The 21,822-nt window shown below is 36.5% G+C and overlaps 1 protein-coding gene across 1 annotated transcript in view; it reads left to right on the forward strand.

Moving 5' to 3' along the window:
• PSME4 (proteasome (prosome, macropain) activator subunit 4) overlaps positions 1-21,822 on the forward strand; it is a gene marked incomplete at its 3' end in the record, with an annotated part of 48,314 nt that overhangs the window by 10,770 nt on the left and 15,722 nt on the right. The window contains exons 6-19 of the mRNA XM_010083840.1: positions 1,749-1,823; positions 2,294-2,416; positions 2,922-3,014; positions 3,915-4,180; positions 5,651-5,837; positions 6,518-6,607; positions 8,384-8,448; positions 8,547-8,697; positions 9,827-9,925; positions 10,311-10,380; positions 10,827-10,894; positions 11,466-11,681; positions 13,617-13,774; positions 15,918-16,013. Coding sequence (XP_010082142.1) covers positions 1,749-1,823; positions 2,294-2,416; positions 2,922-3,014; positions 3,915-4,180; positions 5,651-5,837; positions 6,518-6,607; positions 8,384-8,448; positions 8,547-8,697; positions 9,827-9,925; positions 10,311-10,380; positions 10,827-10,894; positions 11,466-11,681; positions 13,617-13,774; positions 15,918-16,013 — 1,757 coding nt within the window. The remainder of the gene's footprint in view (positions 1-1,748; positions 1,824-2,293; positions 2,417-2,921; positions 3,015-3,914; positions 4,181-5,650; positions 5,838-6,517; positions 6,608-8,383; positions 8,449-8,546; positions 8,698-9,826; positions 9,926-10,310; positions 10,381-10,826; positions 10,895-11,465; positions 11,682-13,616; positions 13,775-15,917; positions 16,014-21,822) is intronic.

Raw genomic sequence — 21,822 nt, forward strand, 5'->3', positions numbered from 1 at the left:
CACTCTTTCAAAAAATGATCTGGTATTTTTTCCCTCTTCCACAGTATTCTGACGGTTAGCTCAGAAGGCCCAAACAATTTTTTTTTTTTCTCCAACGCTTGCAGTTCTTGTTTCCTTTGCTGTTTTGTCCACTTCTTAAGGGCAAGGTTGTTCATTTCCTCAAGCTTGGATGCAGATAATTAGACATGTGAGTTGTGACTATACAATTCAATTTGAGTCTCTATATGCTGCAAGCTTTTTCTCAGCTTGCTTTGGCAGGACTTTGATTTGCTGTTTGAAGGGGAGCCATAGAATCAATTGCCTTTGCGCAGGGGAAGGTTTTCTTCAGTGGGTATTTCCTAGTATCAAACAATAAAGGTAGAACATATAAGAAGATGTAACACTTGTATTCAGGTAGTGTCAGATGTGACTGTCTAGAATTGAATTTGTTTTTTCCAAAGCTCTCATGTTTTTCAGACCGAGAGGTGAACTGCTCTTTGAATATCTGTCTCTGAATTAGGCAGGATTATTTAACACACTTCCTTTTGGCTTTGCCATAGCTTCAAGATAATGCTAGAAGTATCAAGGCTCTTGGAGACCTGATAGGTATTTCCCTATTTAGGCAAGGTCATAAAAGGAGCATTGATGGATTATGTGCTTTCTCACAATCAGGATATGAGAGTGAAACTTCATCTCCTTTTTGTTTAGTCCTGATAACCATCTTTCCTGAGGACATCTCTTGGTTCCCTTTTGGACTTGTGAGAGTGTCTTCTGGCAATGGACTATCTAATTCTTCATAGATAGGCACATACTGCCATCCCATCTGACGGCTAATGCCTGTGACCTTTACAAGCCCAGATGTGTACAAACCAAAGCTTACATTTTCCGGTAACTCATCCAAATAGTCCTCTATGCAAAGGCTATGGAAGTAGGTAACAGGTTTCTGTTAGAGAAGTTGATGAAATTGCTGAACCTAGAGCCTCTTATATTGCAAGATATTTGCTTTGCTTAAGTTGTGTTGTGGGTTTGCTGGGGAATCTCTCTTCTGTCACCTGGAGTTTGTTCCAAACCTTTGCTGTAGAGATGAGTAGTCTGCCATGCCCAGTTGATAAAATAGTGGTAGCATTTGAAGGACTCGCTTAGTACAGGTGTCTTTCTGTAGGTTACTACCCGGAGTGTTCTGATCTGTGGAAGCTGTTCAAAAAGGAGAAAAAGCTCAAAGCTGCTCAAAAGGGGAAAAAATATTTCCTAGCAAAAGCTAAAGTCTTTGACATCATGTAGCTCAAGTATAAGTTTGTTGTTCACCTACCAGTCTTCAGAGTTGTTTTGGTAATAAAACATCTTAAATGGTTGAGAATTAAAATGATGGTGAATGCATTCTGCCTTTCATGTTAATTCACAGAGCATGGGGAAAGGGAGAGAGTGAGTATACCTTCTAAAAGTACTATTAATACATCTTTACATTTAAAAAAAAAAGGTGAAGAGATGGGGTGTATATTCTGACAGACTGCCTCCCCCAGAACTTAGATCATAATTCACTGCTTTGTGAGTGCTCAGGTGAGTAATGAGTTGGACTTCTGAAGGTAGGAATTCAGATGCATTATGAAATAAGGTATTGGTGGCATCTGATAGAGTGAAATCTCCCTTTACAAGTGCTTTAGTGCCATGGGTAGCTTTTATTTTGCATCTGTAAAGTAGGTTGAGGGGTTTGTGCATTTTTTTTAATGTAAGTATATTCTAATGAATTTTTTTTTTATGGTTGTTTTCAGCATCTAGTAAATCTTTTTGCTCGCTTGGCCACTGACAACATCGGGTACATAGACTGGGATCTGTATGTACCAAAGGTGATATTTTCATTTTATGAAAATGTAATGTTTAGTTTAAGATAAGGCTTCAGTGTTACTGTGCTAAGAATAATTCGTATTCCCCATATGGGTCTTACACTGCAGTGGCCCAGTTTTTCAAATTAGGAGCATTCATTTGAAGACTTAAGTTTAACTGTGAGCCATCCTTTTGTAACAGACGGCATTGTAAGTTGTTACTGTTATCACCTGACTCCAAACCAAAGCAATAATGTACCTTACTATACAAGTACTGTCTGATTGTATAACTAATCCCATGTTTTTGTGGAAATGGTCCTTAATTATATTCTTTTGATAAATGGTTTATATGACCTTTGAATCTTTCAGCTTACAGATTTTTTTTTTAAAGATGTTCATAGCAGTTAGTTTGTTTTTAAAAAACCAAAACCGCCAAACACCTTTTGATTAGAAAATTAATTTATGGCAGTTTTATGGGCTTTTTCTTTTTTCAGATTTTTACCAGAATTTTGAGGAGTTTAAATCTTCCTGTGGGAAGCAATCAAGTTGTTGTTCCAAGATTCTTAACAAATGCTTATGATGTAGGACATGCGGTAATGTGGATCACAGCCATGATGGTTAGTAACTTTTCCATAAAGTGAAACAAAAGCTAATGCGAAGCTTTAAGCAAGTATGTATTTAAAATTAATGCCTGTTCTGTTTAGCTCACCCCAGAAGCATGGTTTTCAGCTATCTTTTGCCCAAGTTTTGTATTGTACAATGTATAAGTACATTTTTTTCACCGTCGGTTTGGAATGTGGACAGAAAGGTTTCTTTCACAGTTGCTGTATGTGGCATTCTGGAAATGAACAGGCAGCTACGAGTGCCGCTGTGGATACACACTTGGGACCTGTTGAACAACTGAATGACTCTTCTTGGTGAACTTCATCAGATCAGATGGAAAAAACTTGCTACTTATTGCTGAGCTGAGGGTGGGAATGGGAGGGCATTTGCAGATGTGATTTCATGCTTTGAGGTATTGCTGTGGTAAGTGAGAGTGCTCACTTGTACCTTTGACTGCTGTGTTACCTGTTCATTTTAACTTATTCCGTGTAATGAAATTATGTGGTTTATTTTTTACAGGGTGGACCAAGTAAATTAGTGCAGAAGCACTTGTCTGGATTGTTCAACAGTATTGCCTCTTTTTACCATCCTTCAAATAACGGGCGCTGGCTGGTGAGTTTTTGCATGTCATGACAATAACTTTGGCTGTAATTTCAATGGTCAAACCTGTCAAATCAAACACATTGAAAGATACACTGTATGCTCTGACAGCCAAATTGTTGGTTGTGTAATACTTTGAGGCTTTAATTTTCAAGATAGGTGATTGTACTGTCATTCAAATCATACTTTTATTCAGATGTCAGAACCACAGGTAATGGAAGTGCTGTTCAGATACCTAATCGAAGTGCAGTTTAGAAGTCCAAAACTAGACATCTAATCCATGTATAGCTAGGAAGAAGTCATCACTGTAAAGGAGGGTGATATACAGCATCATTATTACTGGTGTGATGTAGCTTTCATATTACTGACCTACTGTCTCCAAGTTAGCAAAATGTAGTTCTGATTAACCAAGGAAAAAAGATTTTTAATGCATATCTAGTTTGATGACGCATGACTTTTTGGTGATGTAGCTAGTGGAGTCTTCTGCTAAAGAATGTAAGAATCTTCCTGTGATAACTGTTAGAAAGTACAGATTAAAATAGCAAGGTTGGTCGAAGCAGTGCCAAAGGAGCTGACTTGTTCTAGAACAGGATGTTTGCTCACATGTGAATGTGCAGAGAATGCTGTCAAAGATGTCTTAATTACTGGTAAGTGATCTTGCTTCTTGACTATATCCTTTGTATGTATTTGTTAGGATTTCTTTAAATCATAAGGCATACTGCTTAATTGCTCATGTTTTGGGAACTGAAATTTAATGACAGATTGTGAACATTGTATTTTAGAGCTCTTCTGAGTTTTCTTGCGTTGCAGTTGTGTAATTTCAAGACAGTGGCTTATTGTCTGTTGTATACGTAGGAGCTCAGATTCTGCTAGTGCTGTGTAACTGAATAGCATTTCTTGTATATTCAACAGAACAAACTGATGAAACTACTTCAGCGGTTACCCAGTGGTGTTGTCAGAAGGCTGCATCGTGAGCGCTACAAGAAAATGACTTGGTTAACTCCTGTGCCTGATAGTCATAAACTTACTGATCAGGATGTTACAGACTTTGTAGAATGCATTATTCAACCTGTTCTTCTGGCCATGTTTAGTAAAACTGGAAGCCTCGAGGCTGCCCAAGCCCTGCAGAACCTTGCACTGATGCGTCCTGAATTAGTAATTCCACCTGTACTTGAGAAGTAAGTTCTGAAGAAACATTACAACTTCCCTGTTCCCTTCCCAACAAATAAATATGCAAAGCAGACATATTTAATGATAAGCAATTTCCTTGCTGCGAATGATGCTTGCAGTGAGAGGAGCTGCTAATACACACCCTGTGCAATCACCCAAGTCAGGACAGGGAGCGAAGGAGGACTTTGTTTTTTTTATCATCTGTCAAATGGAATAGTTCTGGGAGCTGTTCGTAGCTTGTGCAGTTAATTTAGAGGAGTCCTCAGATGGTTTGCATTTTGTATCAGGTAGCAGGTGGATCAGTTGAAACAACCAATGTTGCACACTTTATTCCTGAGCCACTTGTACTTTCTCACTAGCTTTCAATTGGGACAAATATGTGTAGTAATGAGCATATGGTTTATGTTTCTATTTTGTGTCAGAGTGTGTTACAGTTACAGATTGTTTAAAATTACTTCTGACTTCATAAGCAAATCACTAACATACGTGCACATGTAAAATACCTTTTTTGTGCTATTACTAATGCCTTGGTTCCTGAAATTCCAGAAAAAAAATGTAACTCCTTCCTGCCCCAGTGAAAAGTTTTCTTCTAAGTCCCCATTTATTTTCCCCCTCCAATGCAGTCTTTTGAGTTCCATACCTTACTGACTCAACTGTTTGTAAAAACTTGATAAATCTGCTGTTATATGAAAATATTTCAAGCATAACTGTTCTAAGAAGGACAGCAATGGACTCCTGCATTGGGTATGACTACTTTTTCTGTTTTGAGAGCAGACTGAACGTCTGCTCAGAAGCTCAAACTATTACTGGTATGTTTGCCTTGGCTGCAGTTGCAAATTCATTTTGTTGAGTAGATGTAAGTCCTTTGTGCTTTGAATGACACAGGGCAGGGGTAGCCCTATGACTTCAGTTTGAACTGTAGGTTGTTGATAACAGTAGGAAGGGTCAGGCAGTTTGCTAAAAAGTACTGAGTGAAAAAAAAAAAGGTTTAAAAAAATCACAGTAATTTCACAGGTTTTTGTGAAAAAGGTATGGACTTCAGTGTAACATTAAGTAATTTCTGCCTTATTTATTTAGAGGTGGTCAAGGCAAGTTTTGATGCTTGCCAGAAGAACCTTACACTTTTCCAGTACACAGCTTGCATTAGCTTAAAGTTCAAACAAGAAGATCATAGCTTTGAATCTAGGAGCCTGTGCAGTTATTAATTCCTGTGCTGCAGCTGGTAGCAAATTGTTTAATCCTGAATTTGTTGGGGGTAGGACTGATCAAATGAAAGGAACATGTTCTAACAGAGCAATGTTAAGTCTATGGGAAAAAGGATTATAAGTAAAATTTGGAACCATTTATTAGCTTGCATTTTTCTTGCAGAAATTTTGTACCCTTCCTGTAGAAAATAACATGTGCAATCCACTTTGTATTTTCTTTGAGGACTTTAGAAACATTATTGTTTGTAATATGACTGCTTTTCAATTTTATAGAACCTATCCTGCACTTGAGACATTGACAGAACCTCATCAGCTCACAGCTACTTTAAGCTGTGTAATTGGAGTAGCCCGTAGTCTGGTATCTGGGGGGAAGTGGTTTCCTGAAGGTCCAACACACATGCTACCTCTACTGATGAGAGCATTGCCTGGGGTGGATCCAAATGACTTCAGCAAATGTATGGTGAGTGTATAAATCTTACTTTTTTAGAAGTTACCCAACTTTTTCACTCAGAAGGCTTTTTTTTGTATTTGTATGAAAGCAAGTAACTCATGTTTCCAGAAGTTCTTAGCCTGGTTTTGTTCCTGCACAGTTTTATTTGTAAAAAGTTAATATTACAAGCCGCTAGCTTACAATAGTGCTTTTGGCTTGTCAGGTAGTACCAAATGAATCTCTAACACCAGATTGCGATAAGCATTGTAGTGACTTTTTGGGCAAATTTAAAAAACAAGATAAAATAGATGTTCCAAAGCTCCTATCAATATTCCTAGTCTTTTAAAATCAATAGGAAAACCTTTATCATTAGATTTTCATTAAATTCGATCCTAAAAGCCCCCATCTTTGGGAATTCATATTAATTGACTATTGAAACAATGTAAACATTATAGGGTTTTTGTAACTTTGAAGTTCAGCAAAAAGTAGGAGTTACTTTACTCCGAAAATTGATGGGTTTTTGGACAGTACTGGCTATTAGGTTTTATACATGAAATCAGAAATAACTACTGAAGTTTTGGGTGGAATAATTAGACTCTGGATTTTTTTTTAATGTACTGATTTGCTTTAGCTCCTGTGCCTTAATTGCAAAAGCTTTTTAATTTGTAGAATACAGTAAAACTTAAAGAGCTGTTTACAACTCTCAACAGATTACATTCCAGTTCATTGCAACATTTTCTACTTTGGTGCCTTTAGTGGATTGTTCATCTGTATTGCAAGAAAGAGATGATCTTTCGGAGGTAAGTGTTGTGCAGTTATAAAACAAAAACTGTAACCTAGTTTTCAGTTTAATTTCTAGCAATGTAATAATCTCTTCAGAACTGTAACAGGTTTGCCACTCTTGTTGGTATATGTAAAACTGCATTAAAAATACAGCAAAAAGACGAAGATGTGGATCACCTTTGCTTCTGTTCAGCATGGTAGAGCTGAGATTAGTGTGCAAATTGTCTGTGTATTCTTTACATCGCTTCTTAGTGATAGGTTCTTGTAGACATAATGTTAAATTCAAACAGTTCGATATTTTAATGTTGAAACTCAGCTGCATAATGCCCTGTGTAGTGTGGTTTGACTCTGAGCTTGCCCTATTTTGAGTAGAAAGTTGGACTATGTGGTATCCAAAAGTCTTTTGCCATCTACATTTTTCTGAGTCTAATAAAATAGCAGCTTTGTTACCATTACATTTTTGAAACTTCTTGTCACCACAAACCATTAAGGTAACAATAAATAAAAACAAAAAAAAAGTAGATAACTACAGTGTTGTTGTAAGATGTGTATACCACGTTTCTAGTTTAAAACTAGTCCAGCTGAGAGTGAGGTGGAAGGTAACTAATTGAGTGTCTGGGAGACCCTGGAAGGAATTCGGTCTCCAGTTGTTGAAAATTTAGTATGTGATTAAAAAAGGAAAAAACCATCAACAAAACCAAACAAAACAAAAAACCCCACAAACCACAAAACCAAAACCCTTCATAAACCTGTTTTTTATTTATTTTTCAGAAAACTAATGCACTCTTGTAACTTTTTGGGGCTGTTTTCCTCCTGCAGGAAATAATTTCAAAACAATCGCTCCTTTTTAAAGTGTTCCTGCAGTCATGCTTCTCTTTTCTGATTAAGATTCTGTTTCTCTCTCTTCATATGCTTGTTAATCTCTTCCAATCAAGAGACAGTAACATTAGATAGCGAGCCTCATCTTCCTCTCCTGTGTTTTATCCTTTGCTGCCCTGTGTTATTAGATGCTGTCATCCCACCTGTTTGCTTTGGAGTGCTGATCGTATACATCTCTAGTTTAAGACCTCCTTGCACTCAATTTCTTCAACATTGCTCTAATACTTTGTCCTTTTGTTTTTCACATAGCTAAAAATACAGGAGAGAATGGGAAATAGTTTTTCTGTTTCTCTACTTACCACTAGGCTTTTGATTTAGATACAGCAGTTCAAGTACAAATAGTAAAGCTATGTGAAGTGTACTACAAATAAGGTAGCAACAGTGTTTGCTACAGTAGATGCAACTGCCATGTAAAATGTCTCATCCACTGCTAGAAGACTGTTCTTGTAGCTCAGAACAGCTAGTAGCTACAGATTGCACAGATTCTCAATTCTCAGCTACTGGAAGAGGGTTCATTTCATTGCCCCAGAGCTGCAGCACTCAAAAAATTAAGAGGAGTTTGTACACTGAGCGTTTAATGTAAATATGCCAGCAGAGCCAAGTCTGCCACGGCAGTTGGCAGTCACTGACCTGCTGGAAAGGAGGATCAGTAGTAAGGCCAAAGGTTGTATCCATGGAGGCAAACCTGATTTCACCCTGAGAGTTTATTTGGCTAGACATCCAGGGCAGGAAATTTGATAAGACAGTGTAAAGAAAATGTAATAATAATTTCAGGTAGTGTACTCAGGAAATGCACTGTAGTCTATATCATGTAAAAATTGTGGTTTTGAAGTAGTTAATATAAGAAATAAAATTTATGTTATGTTTCCTTAAGAAAAGACAACCTTTTTTGCTTTTGCATTGGAAAACTGTAGGTGGAAAGAGAATTGTGCTCTGCAACTGCTGAATTTGAGGATTTTGTACTGCAATTTATGGATAGGTAAGTAAGCTAAGGATAGGTGAAAGCTTGGCATGAAGAAGTTAATGAAACTTTTTCAAGTTCTGCTTACTAACATTGTATTTATTGTATTTGTGTAGATGTTTTGGACTTATAGAGAGCAGCACACTAGAACAAACCAGAGAGGAGACTGAAACGGAGAAGATGACTCATCTAGAGAGTCTAGTGGAATTAGGTCTCTCTTCTACTTTCAGTACAATCCTCACTCAGTGCTCAAAGGATATCTTTAAGGTATGTAGAACATGGGCTTTCCATCTGACTTTAAGAGGCCTTATTTTCTGTGAATGACTAGTGCATTTAGAGTCTTCCTTCATTATCCTGTTTCGAACTTTCACATTTAATAACCAAGGAAAGGGCTGTGGGGGGAAGTTTAGGACTTCATTTCAATTTGCTTTATGGTTTTGTGTACATCAGTATAGAGCTCTTAGGTTCTTGATGCTCTCTTAGGACAGGTCATTCTAACGGCTTATTTTAACACTTTATCATTTAGGCTGTGATTTTTCTGTCTTCTTGTTCAGTAAGGCTAACCTGTCCAATCCCCTGCTTTCCTTTTCTCTCCCTCTTCCTACTGCTTCTTCAACTGGGTGAAGGAAGCTCTTCAAAGAGCCATGTGGCTAATGGGATCAGAAAAATTACCTAAATTAAAATAACTCTGAGGGAGGGGTTTGGAGAATCCATGTTGTGACATGGACAGATTCTTTCCTTGCAGGTTGGGCTGACATATTTTAATCTGTTTACATTACATTATGTATATATTTGGAGATGTTAGGTTTTGTACGTTTTGAACCATTGCATTGGATGCTTCGTAATGGTTTTGTCTAGAATCTTTTGGTTAGTGTCTTAAGTTAATTCTTTGTTGGCTTTAAGTATTTAATTTGTATTTTTTCCTGATTGTTCATTATTAATCATATGTGATCTACACTGTATATAGTTCAGCTTGTCTTGCAAGGTATTGGATGGTAATAAGATGCTTTAAAACGTGCTGACCACTTAAACAGTTCATAGTTAATTCCCTATTTATTTATTAACTGAGGGGTGCCTTGGCTTTACTGATACCATGTACTGATAACATGTAGGATTTTTTTCCTGAGCAGTTACTATTCACCTGAGTGTTTAATATTTCTTTTCTATAATGTTGTGAGCTTTAATTGTGATGGTAGTTACGTTTTACTGAGCTTTAGGCATTCTACAGAATTGCTCTCTCTTTCTTCTGATTTTTTAATGTGAATCATCTTTGTAGTCTGTGTTAAAAGAAGAAAATATTGTATACAGATGCTGCCTTCTGTGACACATTTGATGATACCTAGTTTTCTTTCTTTAAAAAAGTAACCTCTGTCTTTTTGTATTCATTTATTTTTAGGTTGCCTTGGAGAAGGTTTTTAACTTTGCTGTTTCAAATATATTTGAGACAAGAGTTGCTGGTCGAATGGTTGCCGATATGTGCCGAGCTGCAGTAAAAGTGAGAGAAAATGCTCTGACTTTACTTGATCTTTAGTTTAAAAAAGAAAAATAGAGCCAGTAGTACTACTTTTGCTTATGTAAGATTTTTAATTTTTCTTGTGAATACAGGTAGTTCTTATGTCTTCTAGAATTGGATGGTTGCATAAAGCAATATTTCAAGAGGTTAATTCACAAAGTATTTTCTTGCATTTATGTTACATTTGATACAGGTTTTACTGAATGGTTAAGAATCATGAAGTCAGGCTCACTCTAGATTGAACTGGAGTTGAGATACCATCTATTCTCTTTTTCAATACTGTTGCTACAAGATTTTTATCAATGTGTGCACTGAGTTCCGTAAGGCATGTTTTTTTAAAATGGGCTCTTTATGATTCTGTTTCCAGTGCCGCCCTGAGGAATCCTTGAAGCTGTTTGTACCACATTGCTGCAATGTTATAACTCACCTCACAGTCAGTACGTTTATAAGATTTATAGTGTTATTGCTTTGTTTTGGGTTGAATTTTGTTAAACATGAAAATAATATTTAAAAATTCTATGTGTTTTCCACAACTTCGTTTCAATGATGGGAAATTAATTCCCTCTGTTATTTCTTCTAAAAAAACAAACCTACAACTATTTATGTGTAATTTCAAGACTGAACTCTATGTAAAGCTACAAGAGCATGCTGTTTTAAATAAGTGGCAGTCTCCGGACATTACTCCATTTCTTGAAAAACATTCAAGATGTTAAATTAGCTAAAGTAACTTCCAGTTGGACATGGGTGCAATAAAAATTGGAACGTTGCAATAGAAGGGTTGGGAGTAAACTTTTAGGGTGTAAACATCTGGTTTATGATTTATCTTGTTTGGAAAACTTAACTGCAGCATAGTTACAGCAGCGCTTATCACTTGTTCCTCTAGATGATGATGTATTACATGATGAAGAACTAGATAAGGAGCTACTGTGGAATCTTCAGCTTTTGTCAGAGGTATTGCAAAGAATGTTCTCCCCATGCATGTTTGTCATTGAATCCTGTTTAATGCCCCTGAAAGAAGAAGAAGAAAAAAACCTTCTGCTGTTAAGACAAAGTAAACGTATGAATGACATTGCATAGCTTCATTTTTCTTACCTAATTTTAAATGGGACATAAGTGGCTGCTGTTTGAAGAAAATAAACATATGGTTGTATGTGTAAAAATTAAAGCATTTAATGCAGTTATTGAGAGAGAAAGAAGAGGGACGCATACCGGCAAAAACATAAGATGCTTTTGGTAAAGATAAATCATTTAAAATGAGTCTCAAAATGTATCTGAGTGTTGCCAGAAAATTTTGAACTGCATCAAGAAGCAATGTATAGCACAGTTCTTATGTGTTACTTAAACTTTTCCAACAGTAATAGAAGTGGTGGTTCATGTTTGAGTTCAGTCTTAAATTCAAATTCAGTGTGACGTACAGAATGAAACCTGGTACAGGATTGGTTGAGTGGTGCAACCCTCTCTTTAATCCTCTAGAACAAAATCAGTTATGTTCACCTTTGAAATGTTTGTCTCTTCCTATTAGATCACTCGAGTGGATGGAAAGAAGTTGCTACCATACAGGGAGCAGCTTGGGAAGATACTGCAGCGAACCCTACATTTAACCTGTAAGCAGGGTTACATTCTGTCTTGTAACCTACTGCACCATCTTCTTCGTTCTGCTACACTTATCTACCCCACAGAGTACTGCAGTGTGCCAGGTGGCTTTGACAAGCCTCTTTCTGAATACTTTCCTATCAAGGCAAGGATTTTAATTTATTTAGGATTAGAGGATTTTACTTTATTTTTTTAAAAAACAATCATACACTGTATTATTTGTTTTTATTTGGAGATTTCTGAACATACGTAGCAGCAGTGGAAAGTGTAATTGAAGGATGCTTTGGGCTTTGAAACATACATCAAATTACAAGTTACTTAAAATTATATTGATAGCAAAAAATGAATACTGACTTTTGAATAGCTTTATGGCATGACATTAGTCTTTTATGACAGGTTTTTTGCAATGATGGCATGACTACAATAAGATAATGCAAAGAGTGCCTGCTCATGTTTCTTTATCTCTTAATATATGATGCGTTTAATTGAGACCCAGCTGTCATGACATACAGTAGTATAAACGGTTAAGTCTAGAGTTTAGCAAGAGAATTTTGCTGTTCACTTTCACTTAAATATCCAGTCATAGGAAGCATCATTGTATTGGGACAAACTTCAGTATTTCATCTGCTTTTGTGGATGAGAGCTGCAGCCTTTCCTTGGTCCTGTTCTGTAAATGTGGTTATCGGATATAACTAGTAATGGAGAGTGCATGGAAAAATGAGTACATCAGTGCAAAACAATTGCAAAAAAGGAGATAAGGTGTTTTACAGGTAGGCAGAATAACAAATGAACTATGATTCTACACTCAGCTTGAGCGAATAGAATTGGCAATATTAAAAATTACTGAAACTGTCAAAAGTAATATGCTAGTCTGCTGTTAAGACTTTGAGGTCAACTTTCGAGTATTACAAATAAACAGTGCACCAGTTTTCAGCTGGCCTATTTGAATATAAAGCTGCATCTTGCTGAAAAGTGTTCTTTACCATCACTTTACAACTGCAGACAATCTAATGTTTGTTACTGAAAGCCACTACAGTTTTATGAACTGAAGATCAAGTTGGACCAGATACTCATTTAAGATTTTTTTTCTTTGTTAAATGCCCCAACAGAAGAATAGATTACTTTTTAAATTTCTCCTCTGAAATTGAAAAAGTTCACAATTACTTTGCTGTTCCATACGCGAGTGGCTGCTTTAGAAAGCGTGTATCATATCAACTCAATTGCCATTAAAAGCTTGAGTTTGTCACTTACATGCTTCCTACCCTGCCCCAGTGTAAAATTGCAGTTCTGTCACTTTCTCAAGTAATATTCAGGAGAACTAGCCTGCTCTTCCAAGGGGAGAAGTAATAGGCTACATTGAGTAAGCGTACTACTGTAGTTCTTTGTATTTTTTGTCCAGTGAGATCAGTCAGGCATTTTAAGAACAGATGGTGAAGTTTTGTGATCTTAAATTACCACGTAAAATTGGACCAAGGCAGGAAATGGAAAGTGAAGACTGCAAAGGCTTATCTATTAATTAATGTAGTCCTAAGCACAAACTTCGTATTGGTGTTAGTTCTACAGCAAGTCTGAGTTCTTTGTAAGCCAAAATATAAAAAGTTGTTTTTGTTATGGGATGATCTAGCACTGTATGGAAAGCCTAACTTAAAATTTAGCTTACTTTTTTATTTTTAAAATGAAAGTACTGGGTTTCCTGATTGTGGTTCGAAAACTGAAAAGTGTTATTAAATGGTATAGTTTTTATATTGTCTATTGAGTTGTGCTTAAGAATATTTCTGAATTTGTATCCAGCCAAAGGAATGACAAAGTTATATTTCAGTTAGGCCAATATCGTTCTTTTCCTTTTAGTCTGTTCAGGTGTGTGTTATTTTCCAAGTACATGTAGACCTTACAGTAGGTTTGGGATTTCTGTTTGGTTTTATTGTGTTCTTGGGTTTTTTCCCGAAATTGTCAGGATAGCTGTTTTACCGCAGTAGCTAGTTCATGTGTTTGGGGTTTTTTAATGATATTAAATGCTAATTTCTTCAAAAGACATTTTGCTTCATAGTTTGGTTAATAAGAAATGTTGTTATTTCTATAGGACTGGGGTAAACCAGGTGACCTGTGGAACTTGGACATCCAGTGGCATGTTCCTTCAGCTGAGGAAATAAACTTCGCTTTTTATTTGCTGGATACTTTCCTTCAGCCTGAGCTTGCCAAACTGGAGCACTATGCAACTGGAGAACTAGAAATGTCCAGGTTAGTGGTGATACCTGATATGGAGAAGATGCATTTATACATACACATCTGTTTTAAGTAGTTATTGCCAATCGTACTGGCACTACAAAAATTAAGGAGTAAAATACTATAATGTTACACTGTCTTTGATATTATTCCAAGATTTCAAAGATTTTTAACTCTTAAAAGTACACGTAGCTTGGAAGTGCATTTAATAAGATAGATAACACATTATTTTGAACAAGAACACTCTTGGGGAAAAAAAAATCTTAAGACACTTAATGTTGGTATAAAGACTTTTCTATTCCATATTCTATTCCATTTCTAATTCATGCCACAAATTGTGTTTCCATTTAACTGTAGTCAGCAGTAAAAGAGCTCTTCCTCTAGACTCTTTATCTTGTTATTTTGACACAACCATTTGTGTTCCTAAGCTATGAAGTGGAACACACGACTGATTGGCTTGGAAATCTGTCTCTCTCCCCTTCCTTCCTCTGAGTACATGGATTCAGTACATAGTGTGTCCCTGTAAAAAGTGACAGTGTTGAAACAAGAGGTAGTGCAGAATCAGTGGCATAGCAAATAGGAACTGCTGCCCAATCTTGTTAAACTCTGTTAGTGTGAAACCAGGGCTTCATAAGGATATTTTCCTAGCACAAGATAATAAAGAGTTTAGTATGTGCTAAAGCGTTTGCAAGTATCAAATAGCTAAAGCATTAAATCTCGAACATTCTTGATTTCTCACGTGAAACCTTCACTTCCTTGAAGCTATATATACTCATAATGTCACATGCTATGAACATCAACTATCTCATGCTGTGAAGTACAGCCCTACGTGAAGCAGGGCATGGTGTATCAAGCTCCGAAATGTTTTCCTGTCTGACCAAGTTCCCACCTTTTTTTAGTCTGGAAAAGGCACTATACGCTTGACAAATCAATGCCACCAATCTGCAGTCAGAAAGTATACTTAGACTAAAAGAAGAAAGGACATGTTTCCTCTTTGTCTTTGATACATTTATATGTTTCTTTCCTTCTTTTGTTTTTTTTTCTCTTTGACACCTTGTATGTAAAGCTGACAATTTGTGACAGAATTGGACTTTGATTTGGGCAAGGCTTCACGGTGCTACCTAATAGAAATAAGTGGTGATGATTTGGGAGAATACAGCCAAGTGCATGAATTGCAAATTAAATTGGAAGACAAGATAGCAAAGCTGTGAGAGTACAGAATACCATTAGTTGCTGAGGTAGTAGCAGGTGTGAGTAAATGGGATACTAGGTGAGCCTTGTATTGTCTTGAACTGCAGTATTTTTGGAGCTTGATTTCTTGTCAAATTACTTTTTTTTTTCCCCAGCATTCCATGAAGTAATAGTCAGAAATAAAACATTTTTTTTATGTATTTAGGAGCTTCAGAGTAAGATTTGCTGTTACAAAAGATAAAATGAAAAATTCTAACAGTCTTTGAACACACATATTTAGAGAGTTGATGAGTAATGCATAAGTACCTAGAGCTCTTCAGTTAGGGAACCTCTTAAGAGGGCTGAAAGGAGTTATTTTACAAATTGGAGCTGCTTACCACAAAGATGAGAACAAAGGGCAAAATTTGTAGCTATATACTGAATGCTACTACTTGAGATGAGACAGCTTTAAAAAGAATTCTTTGATTCTCTGAAATAACACATTAGAAAGTTGTTTGCATTGTTGCGTTATAATTTATCTTCAGACTGTAAAATATTCACATAGAAATAAAGTATTCCCTTATCCTGTTCATGGTGGGAAGGACTTTTCTTGGCCTTGGAATAGAGAGTATTCCATGGGTTTCGTCTGAGATTTAGATAAAATTCTTAAACAATTTTCTGGGGTAAAGCTGTCTGTTTTGAAATTAGTTTATCTTATTATACTGATGTTTCCTTCACTGTTTCAGAATGTAAAATCTCCAAAAATCTCCAAAACAAGTTTTTTCAGAAAACAAAGATGAATGTTGGAGTTCTGTAATAGGTTGGATAAAAAAATGGTTGATTTCTGTAGTGCTCCCTCTTGTGTTTAGAAGTGATATAGCTAAAAAAAAAAGGGCTTTTATAAAACTTTACCAAAAAATGTGATTTATCATTTGTGTGTTTTCAAGCATTTAACAGATGAGTAATCAGGTTTTCCTCTTTGTTTAAGAGATGATGTGCAGCAGTGTCTTGCTATAGTGCATAACTGCTTGATTGGTTCTGGGAATGTTCTGCCTCCTCTAAAAGGAGAAAAGGTGGCTCATCTGTAAGTAAATTTTTTTTGTTTATATTACAAACATTCTTAGCAATTGTACTGTTTTTTAGTGCTTATTACTGTTATCGCACAACTGCTTCTAGTGGCTATTTTTAAGGAACTCTCATATTAGTACAAAGATACAGAAATTTGAAATTGACTTACAGAAACACTTGAGTACTTAAAACATGAAAGAATATTAAGTGAATGATCAAATGCTTTGAATAATGTCACAGAAGAACCTGGCTACTGGTGCCAGCATACAGTAGAACAGACTATTTTTTAATAGATGGGATTGCTGCTTTAACCTTGACTTCTTCGAGAAAATGTTGAAATATTGTTAGAGGCAATTACAAGTTTGATCTCTGTATTCCTGTTGTTACATATAATGTTTAAAATATGGAGGATTTCAGTTAAGTTTATGGCTGCAGTTTGTATTTGGTGACTATAAAGTTGTTGCTGAGATTTTTTTTTTTTTGCCAAGGTGTCAGCTACTAAGAGTACAAGGAGCATTGGCACAGTCTCAAATCCATTACTTCAGCTGCCTAGCTTCAGTGTGAGAGGCTTCTCTTGAGTGTACATTAGAACATTTTTTAAGCTGGAGAGCTTTGTAGAGGCCATCTTTTACCATTGGCTATGTAAGAAATTCAGGGAAGTAATCAAAGTAATCTTTTAATTAAAGAGGCGGTGCAGCGCCTTCAGGCTGATTATGACTGTTTTCTAAAATAAGGACTCCAACACCTTTCAGGAGGCATTGACTGTTTCTGGACCAGCAATGTGGTGCTGGTTTGTATTGGGAAAACAAGGGATCACATTAGCATTGTTTCTTGATCCAGTCTGAATTCTGCCCTGGCATCTGTCAGGCAGCAAGCACTAGACACTTGCAATTCATATGGCTCGCAGGTTCAAGGACAGATTTTCTGGTGTTGGTCCTTCAAAGGAAGGAGGGATTTTTGGTGTTGGTCCTTCAAAGGAAGGAGGGATTTTTGGTGTTGGTCCTTCAAAGGAAGGAGGGATTTTTGGTGTTGGATGCCTTGAACTTCAAAATACAAGGTTATCTTGGCCCAAAAGTCTCAAACACCACCACCAAAAAAAAATCTGTTGTAGTTATAGTAATCTATTAGTCAAGGAAGAAACACCTGTCTAAGAGTAAGCAGTTCTGTGCCTTTGCCTAGGCTGTTTGTCAGTAAAGGACCTTTATTTAGTAGAAGAACGAACCTCACCACCTGTGGAGAAGAGTGATTTACAGATGTTGTTAAAGTGTGTTCATGTAGACTGTCCCTGGTTTTGTTTTGGTGTGGGATATTCAGCATCATCTTTTTTATACTGATTGGGCAAAGTCGTTAAATTCTTAATGTACAGATCAGGACAGTAGCCTAAAATCAACTTCTAAATTACTTTTGTGCTTATATGGAAGATCTGCTTCATTCTGTTGGTTATCTGTGCTGCTCTATTAAATAGGTACAATTTACATGGGAACATGCTGAAATCAATTTGTTACTAAAGAAATAAAAATCAGACTTTTGTCACATAATGTGAATTTTGGAACTCATTAGGTTATTTTACTAAATGTCTACAGATATTAAGAGTCCATCATCGGGTTTTGGACAGACTTTACGTGTATTGGTGAAAGATCTTGTACCCACTGTTGTAAGCAGGTCTTACGTACAAACATTTTACGTTGACATTAAAGCATTTTAAAAACATAGTTAAGGGAATTTATCTTTTCAGTAACTTTACACAGGACTCTGGAATTTGCATGCTGATGTTGAATGAAGTTTTAACTAAGCATTAGTTCTCATTCTTTGTATGATTTGAATTATCACTAACGGAACATGGATTTTTACTGAAGGAGACAATGTGAGGGAAGCAGAGTGAGTTTGTGTGTAGTGGATTGTACTTTGGCCTAGCGAGGTGGACTAAATACTTAAGGAGATCCTTAAGTATAGATGGTGTTTGTTCTAGTGATGCTTCTTATGAAACATATATTCTGTTTTAATGGGTATTTAAGCAAGGGTCATAGAAGGGGACTATACCAAGAAGGAAGATCTCTTCCTTGCCTTATTCCATCCTCTTCCTTCCCCAAGAAATAACTGGAATATTTGTAATGAGGGAGATATATTTTTATTTTAAAAATTATATTAAGCGGGGTCCTGTGAATACTGTTTTCTATACCATATGCCCATAAAATTATATCCAGTTTGAATGCAGGAGGTGTCTTTGAACTTGCTATTAAGACAGAAAAAGAAGTTTTATTTTCATTGTTATTGTGCTGTGAGTTCCTGGGATACTCTTTTGGTAAGATACCAGTTCACATTCCCAAGCCTGTTCCCATTGTATGTAGTGGGAGTACACATAAAGCGCTCCAATTTGAAACTGAAGGGCTTTCATGAAAGTGACTGAGTCAGTTACCCAGAACACCCTTGCTTTAAGCACTGTGCATTCACAGTTAGTACTTACCACTAGTGGTGATGATATTCCCTGTCCTAAAGTGGCAGTAGAGGAATATTTTTGAATGCAGGTATTGGTAAATAGCTTGATACATTTGAGTTAAAAATTCTACGTGTATACTTCTAAAACAAACTGGTACAGGAGAAGATTTCTTGTCAGGTACCTCCTATACCACTTAACTCTAATGAACCATAGTTAATCACACACTGTGTAGTACAGCACTGTTATTTGTGTTATTTGTCCTGGCTGTGAAGTACAGCTGAGTAGGTGTAACTGCTTGATTTTCCTTCATCTTGCTGGTTAATGATACCTGAAGATTCTTGCCAAGCAAGGCAGATGATAAGTTCCTTTATAATCCTCTAGCCTGCTCACTGAATAAAAGGAAAGTCACCTAGATGGGGGAGGGCTTGGAGCTATGTAATTTGAAGAAGAAATATGTGGGTAGAATGAACTTGAAAACTTTGTGCTTAGCGGGATGGTGAACTGGATATGATGGCTCCGTTAGTACTGTGAATTCTGTGCGCTCCTGCCACCATGGTGCTTTTTCCCTGACCGCGTGGGATTTTTCTGTTTGACAGCTGAAAGCTACTCAGATATTTGCAGACCTTGGTGTTGGGGTCTCTTCAGTCTTGGGTGACAGGCAGGGGAAGGCAGAGGCAGGAATAAGGGAGAAAAGCCGCTTTCTTCATTAGCGGGAGGCCCCTGTAGCTGGTTTGGTCATTAATTGAAGTGACTCAGTCATAACAGTGACTACTACAACACAAGATGACTTCACAGAGTCTGAGGAAGAGTGGCTTTTTGGTTAAGTAATAGGGAAAACTAGTTATGAAAATTACATATTGACTTGATGTCACAGATGTCATGAGCTGGCCAAATGCTTGTTTTGTTGTTTGTTGTCATAGTTGACCTGTGTTGTTGCATAAAATTCCCATGTCCTAGATGGGAAGTTTGGGGTTTTTTTGGATGGATTAATTTTAAATCACAATACCACATAAACATGGTAGTCTTCTAGAGGAATGAGAATATAACAAAAGTTATGAGCACTGTTTTGGGAGAAGAAAATGAGTGAATCTGGAGTCAAATTCTAAACCTTTCTGCTTTAAAATGAATTGCAGAGATGAATGCATGAGACTGCTTTCTGCTAACATGAGAAGTATTTGCTGCTTGGTGTTCTGTTGTTGCTATAATTCTTTTGAAGTTACTTCTACAGTTGCCAAATGGAGCTGTTGCAAATATAAGACTAGTGTGGAGACTACTACATTTTACTGTAATAGTACTGTTAATCCAGGGTTCTGTTTTATTTGGTTATAGATGGCATATTACAATCCATCCACATCACTTTATAGGAATAGTGTTTAAAAATCTCTTACACTGTTCCCTTACAGAAACTTTTCATCTAGAAAAGTTTTGGTGGGAAGTCACCTGGTCCATTTCTATGGACTCTTGCAGGTTTTTTTGTTCCTCAGTGTCAAACATGTGGGAGTACCCAATAATTTCAAAATGTCTTTCTTCATTTCTCCTTGTTAAGAATAGTCTGGTTTGTATCTCAGCAGTTTGTTATTTTGTTTATTAGCTATTGAAAATAGATTTGCTTCTTGAGTAGTTAATATACAAAGTTTTTCTGTTGGTTTCCTCCTTTTTTTTTTTTTTTTTTTAAATTATTTGTTTGTTAAAGCTGAAACTGAATAAAATCCCCCAGCATTGGTCTGGTATGTTCTCCTTGTTAGACAGAATCAAATCGTGCCCTTATTTTCATGGCTTACTAAATACTGGTTAGAGTAAAGGTTTCAGAACTTCTGTTTATCTACAAATGTATACGTTGGCGTGAGCCTTCTTGAATCTCCTGTCAATCTAGGTTAATGTTCTCATGTTGATTCATTAGTTTATCTTATTCCTTTTTTAATCTTTTGATGACTGGTAGTCTCTGAACTGAGAATTGATAAATTCAATACAGAAAACATGTTGTTACATTGGCCAACTCTTGACTTGGGTACACTTAGTACACCAAAGAGTATACAGTGGGTGTGTGTACACATCAGTGATTTCCTTGTTTAGTGAACCGGAGCAAAAACGGTTTAGGTTTCATAAAGATCCAACTTCTTCTGAGACTAAGCAGTTCTTATGTGTAGTTTGCAATTTATTTTTTTTCCGTCACAATTTTGGGAATAAAATTCCCATGTGTTTACTACATGAATGACCCAAATAACATATATCCTTCCGAAAATCCCATCATAGCTTAATTAAAAAATAGCTAATGCATTTTAAATGCTTAGTGTTACTGTGAATGTTTCATACATGAGCAGGTGTTTAGGGAGTTGATAGGCAAATCAATAGAAAAAAATTTGTGCTGCACAGTCCATGCACAAATAAACTTAGAATTAAAAAGAATGTTTAAATTTCAGTAGGAAATAGAACTTTAATAAATGTCACTTGGTGTTGACTTTTTTAGCCTGTAAGACGCAAGGAATATAAGCTTCATCTCTTTTGGAGGATGAATGAATTCTCTTTGGAAGTGCCATGCATAACAAACTAATAGAAAACTATTTAGTGACTCAGTAGGGTTCACTTATATTGTTATTCCACATAGTGTTCTTCATCTTTAGTAGAGATACTGTCGATTTCAGGTGTGTTCTGTGAATTACTTTTTTTAATGCAAAATGAATAGTTATAAGGGGACAGCGAAAAAAGGGGTTTAGGAGGCTGCCAGAGATTGTGATGAGCAATCCTGTATGACAACAGTAGTTTTCTGTGGCTGAACTAAGGTATTCAAACCCATAGAGTCAGATTTGAGGTGAATTATCCTGATGTAGTTGGGGAAAAAATGAATACCCATTTTTTTCTGCACCTGCAGAAACACAATGTAATGGTTGCTCTGCCATGTGAGACGTGTGCAGGCATACATAATGCTACTGCCCGCACAGTCTACCCTTTTTCTTAAGGGGCTGCTGTAATTGTAAGTAATATCAATCTTTTGTTCTAATGACTCTAATGGTGTGCAAATGAAGAGTATTTAAATATAAAGCTCTCCTAGGGTTGAGAAGTCTTTCAGTGATGTTGAGTTCCCCTTCCCTCCCCTTCCCTTCCTTGCAGCCTACTTATTAATGAGGTAACACTAAGCAACCGATTTAGAGAAGCAAAACCAGGATTACTCTCAGAACATCCATTTTCTTATCTCCCTCTTATACTGCATGGTTAGTTAGGATGTGGTATTGTTCTATTTTTGATACAGACGTTGGTAGGAGCTTTTTTTTTTAATGTCCTTGCACTGAAGGTGTTCAGATGACAGGTCAAGGATAAGACCACTTCTTTTAAATGTGTAAGGATGTGATATGGTATGCTGAGGGGCAGGGCTAGCTAACCTCTCTTGGCA

Source organism: Pterocles gutturalis, unplaced genomic scaffold, assembly GCF_000699245.1.
Source record: "Pterocles gutturalis isolate BGI_N339 unplaced genomic scaffold, ASM69924v1 scaffold11405, whole genome shotgun sequence".
NCBI classification, from domain to species: domain Eukaryota; kingdom Metazoa; phylum Chordata; class Aves; order Pterocliformes; family Pteroclidae; genus Pterocles; species Pterocles gutturalis.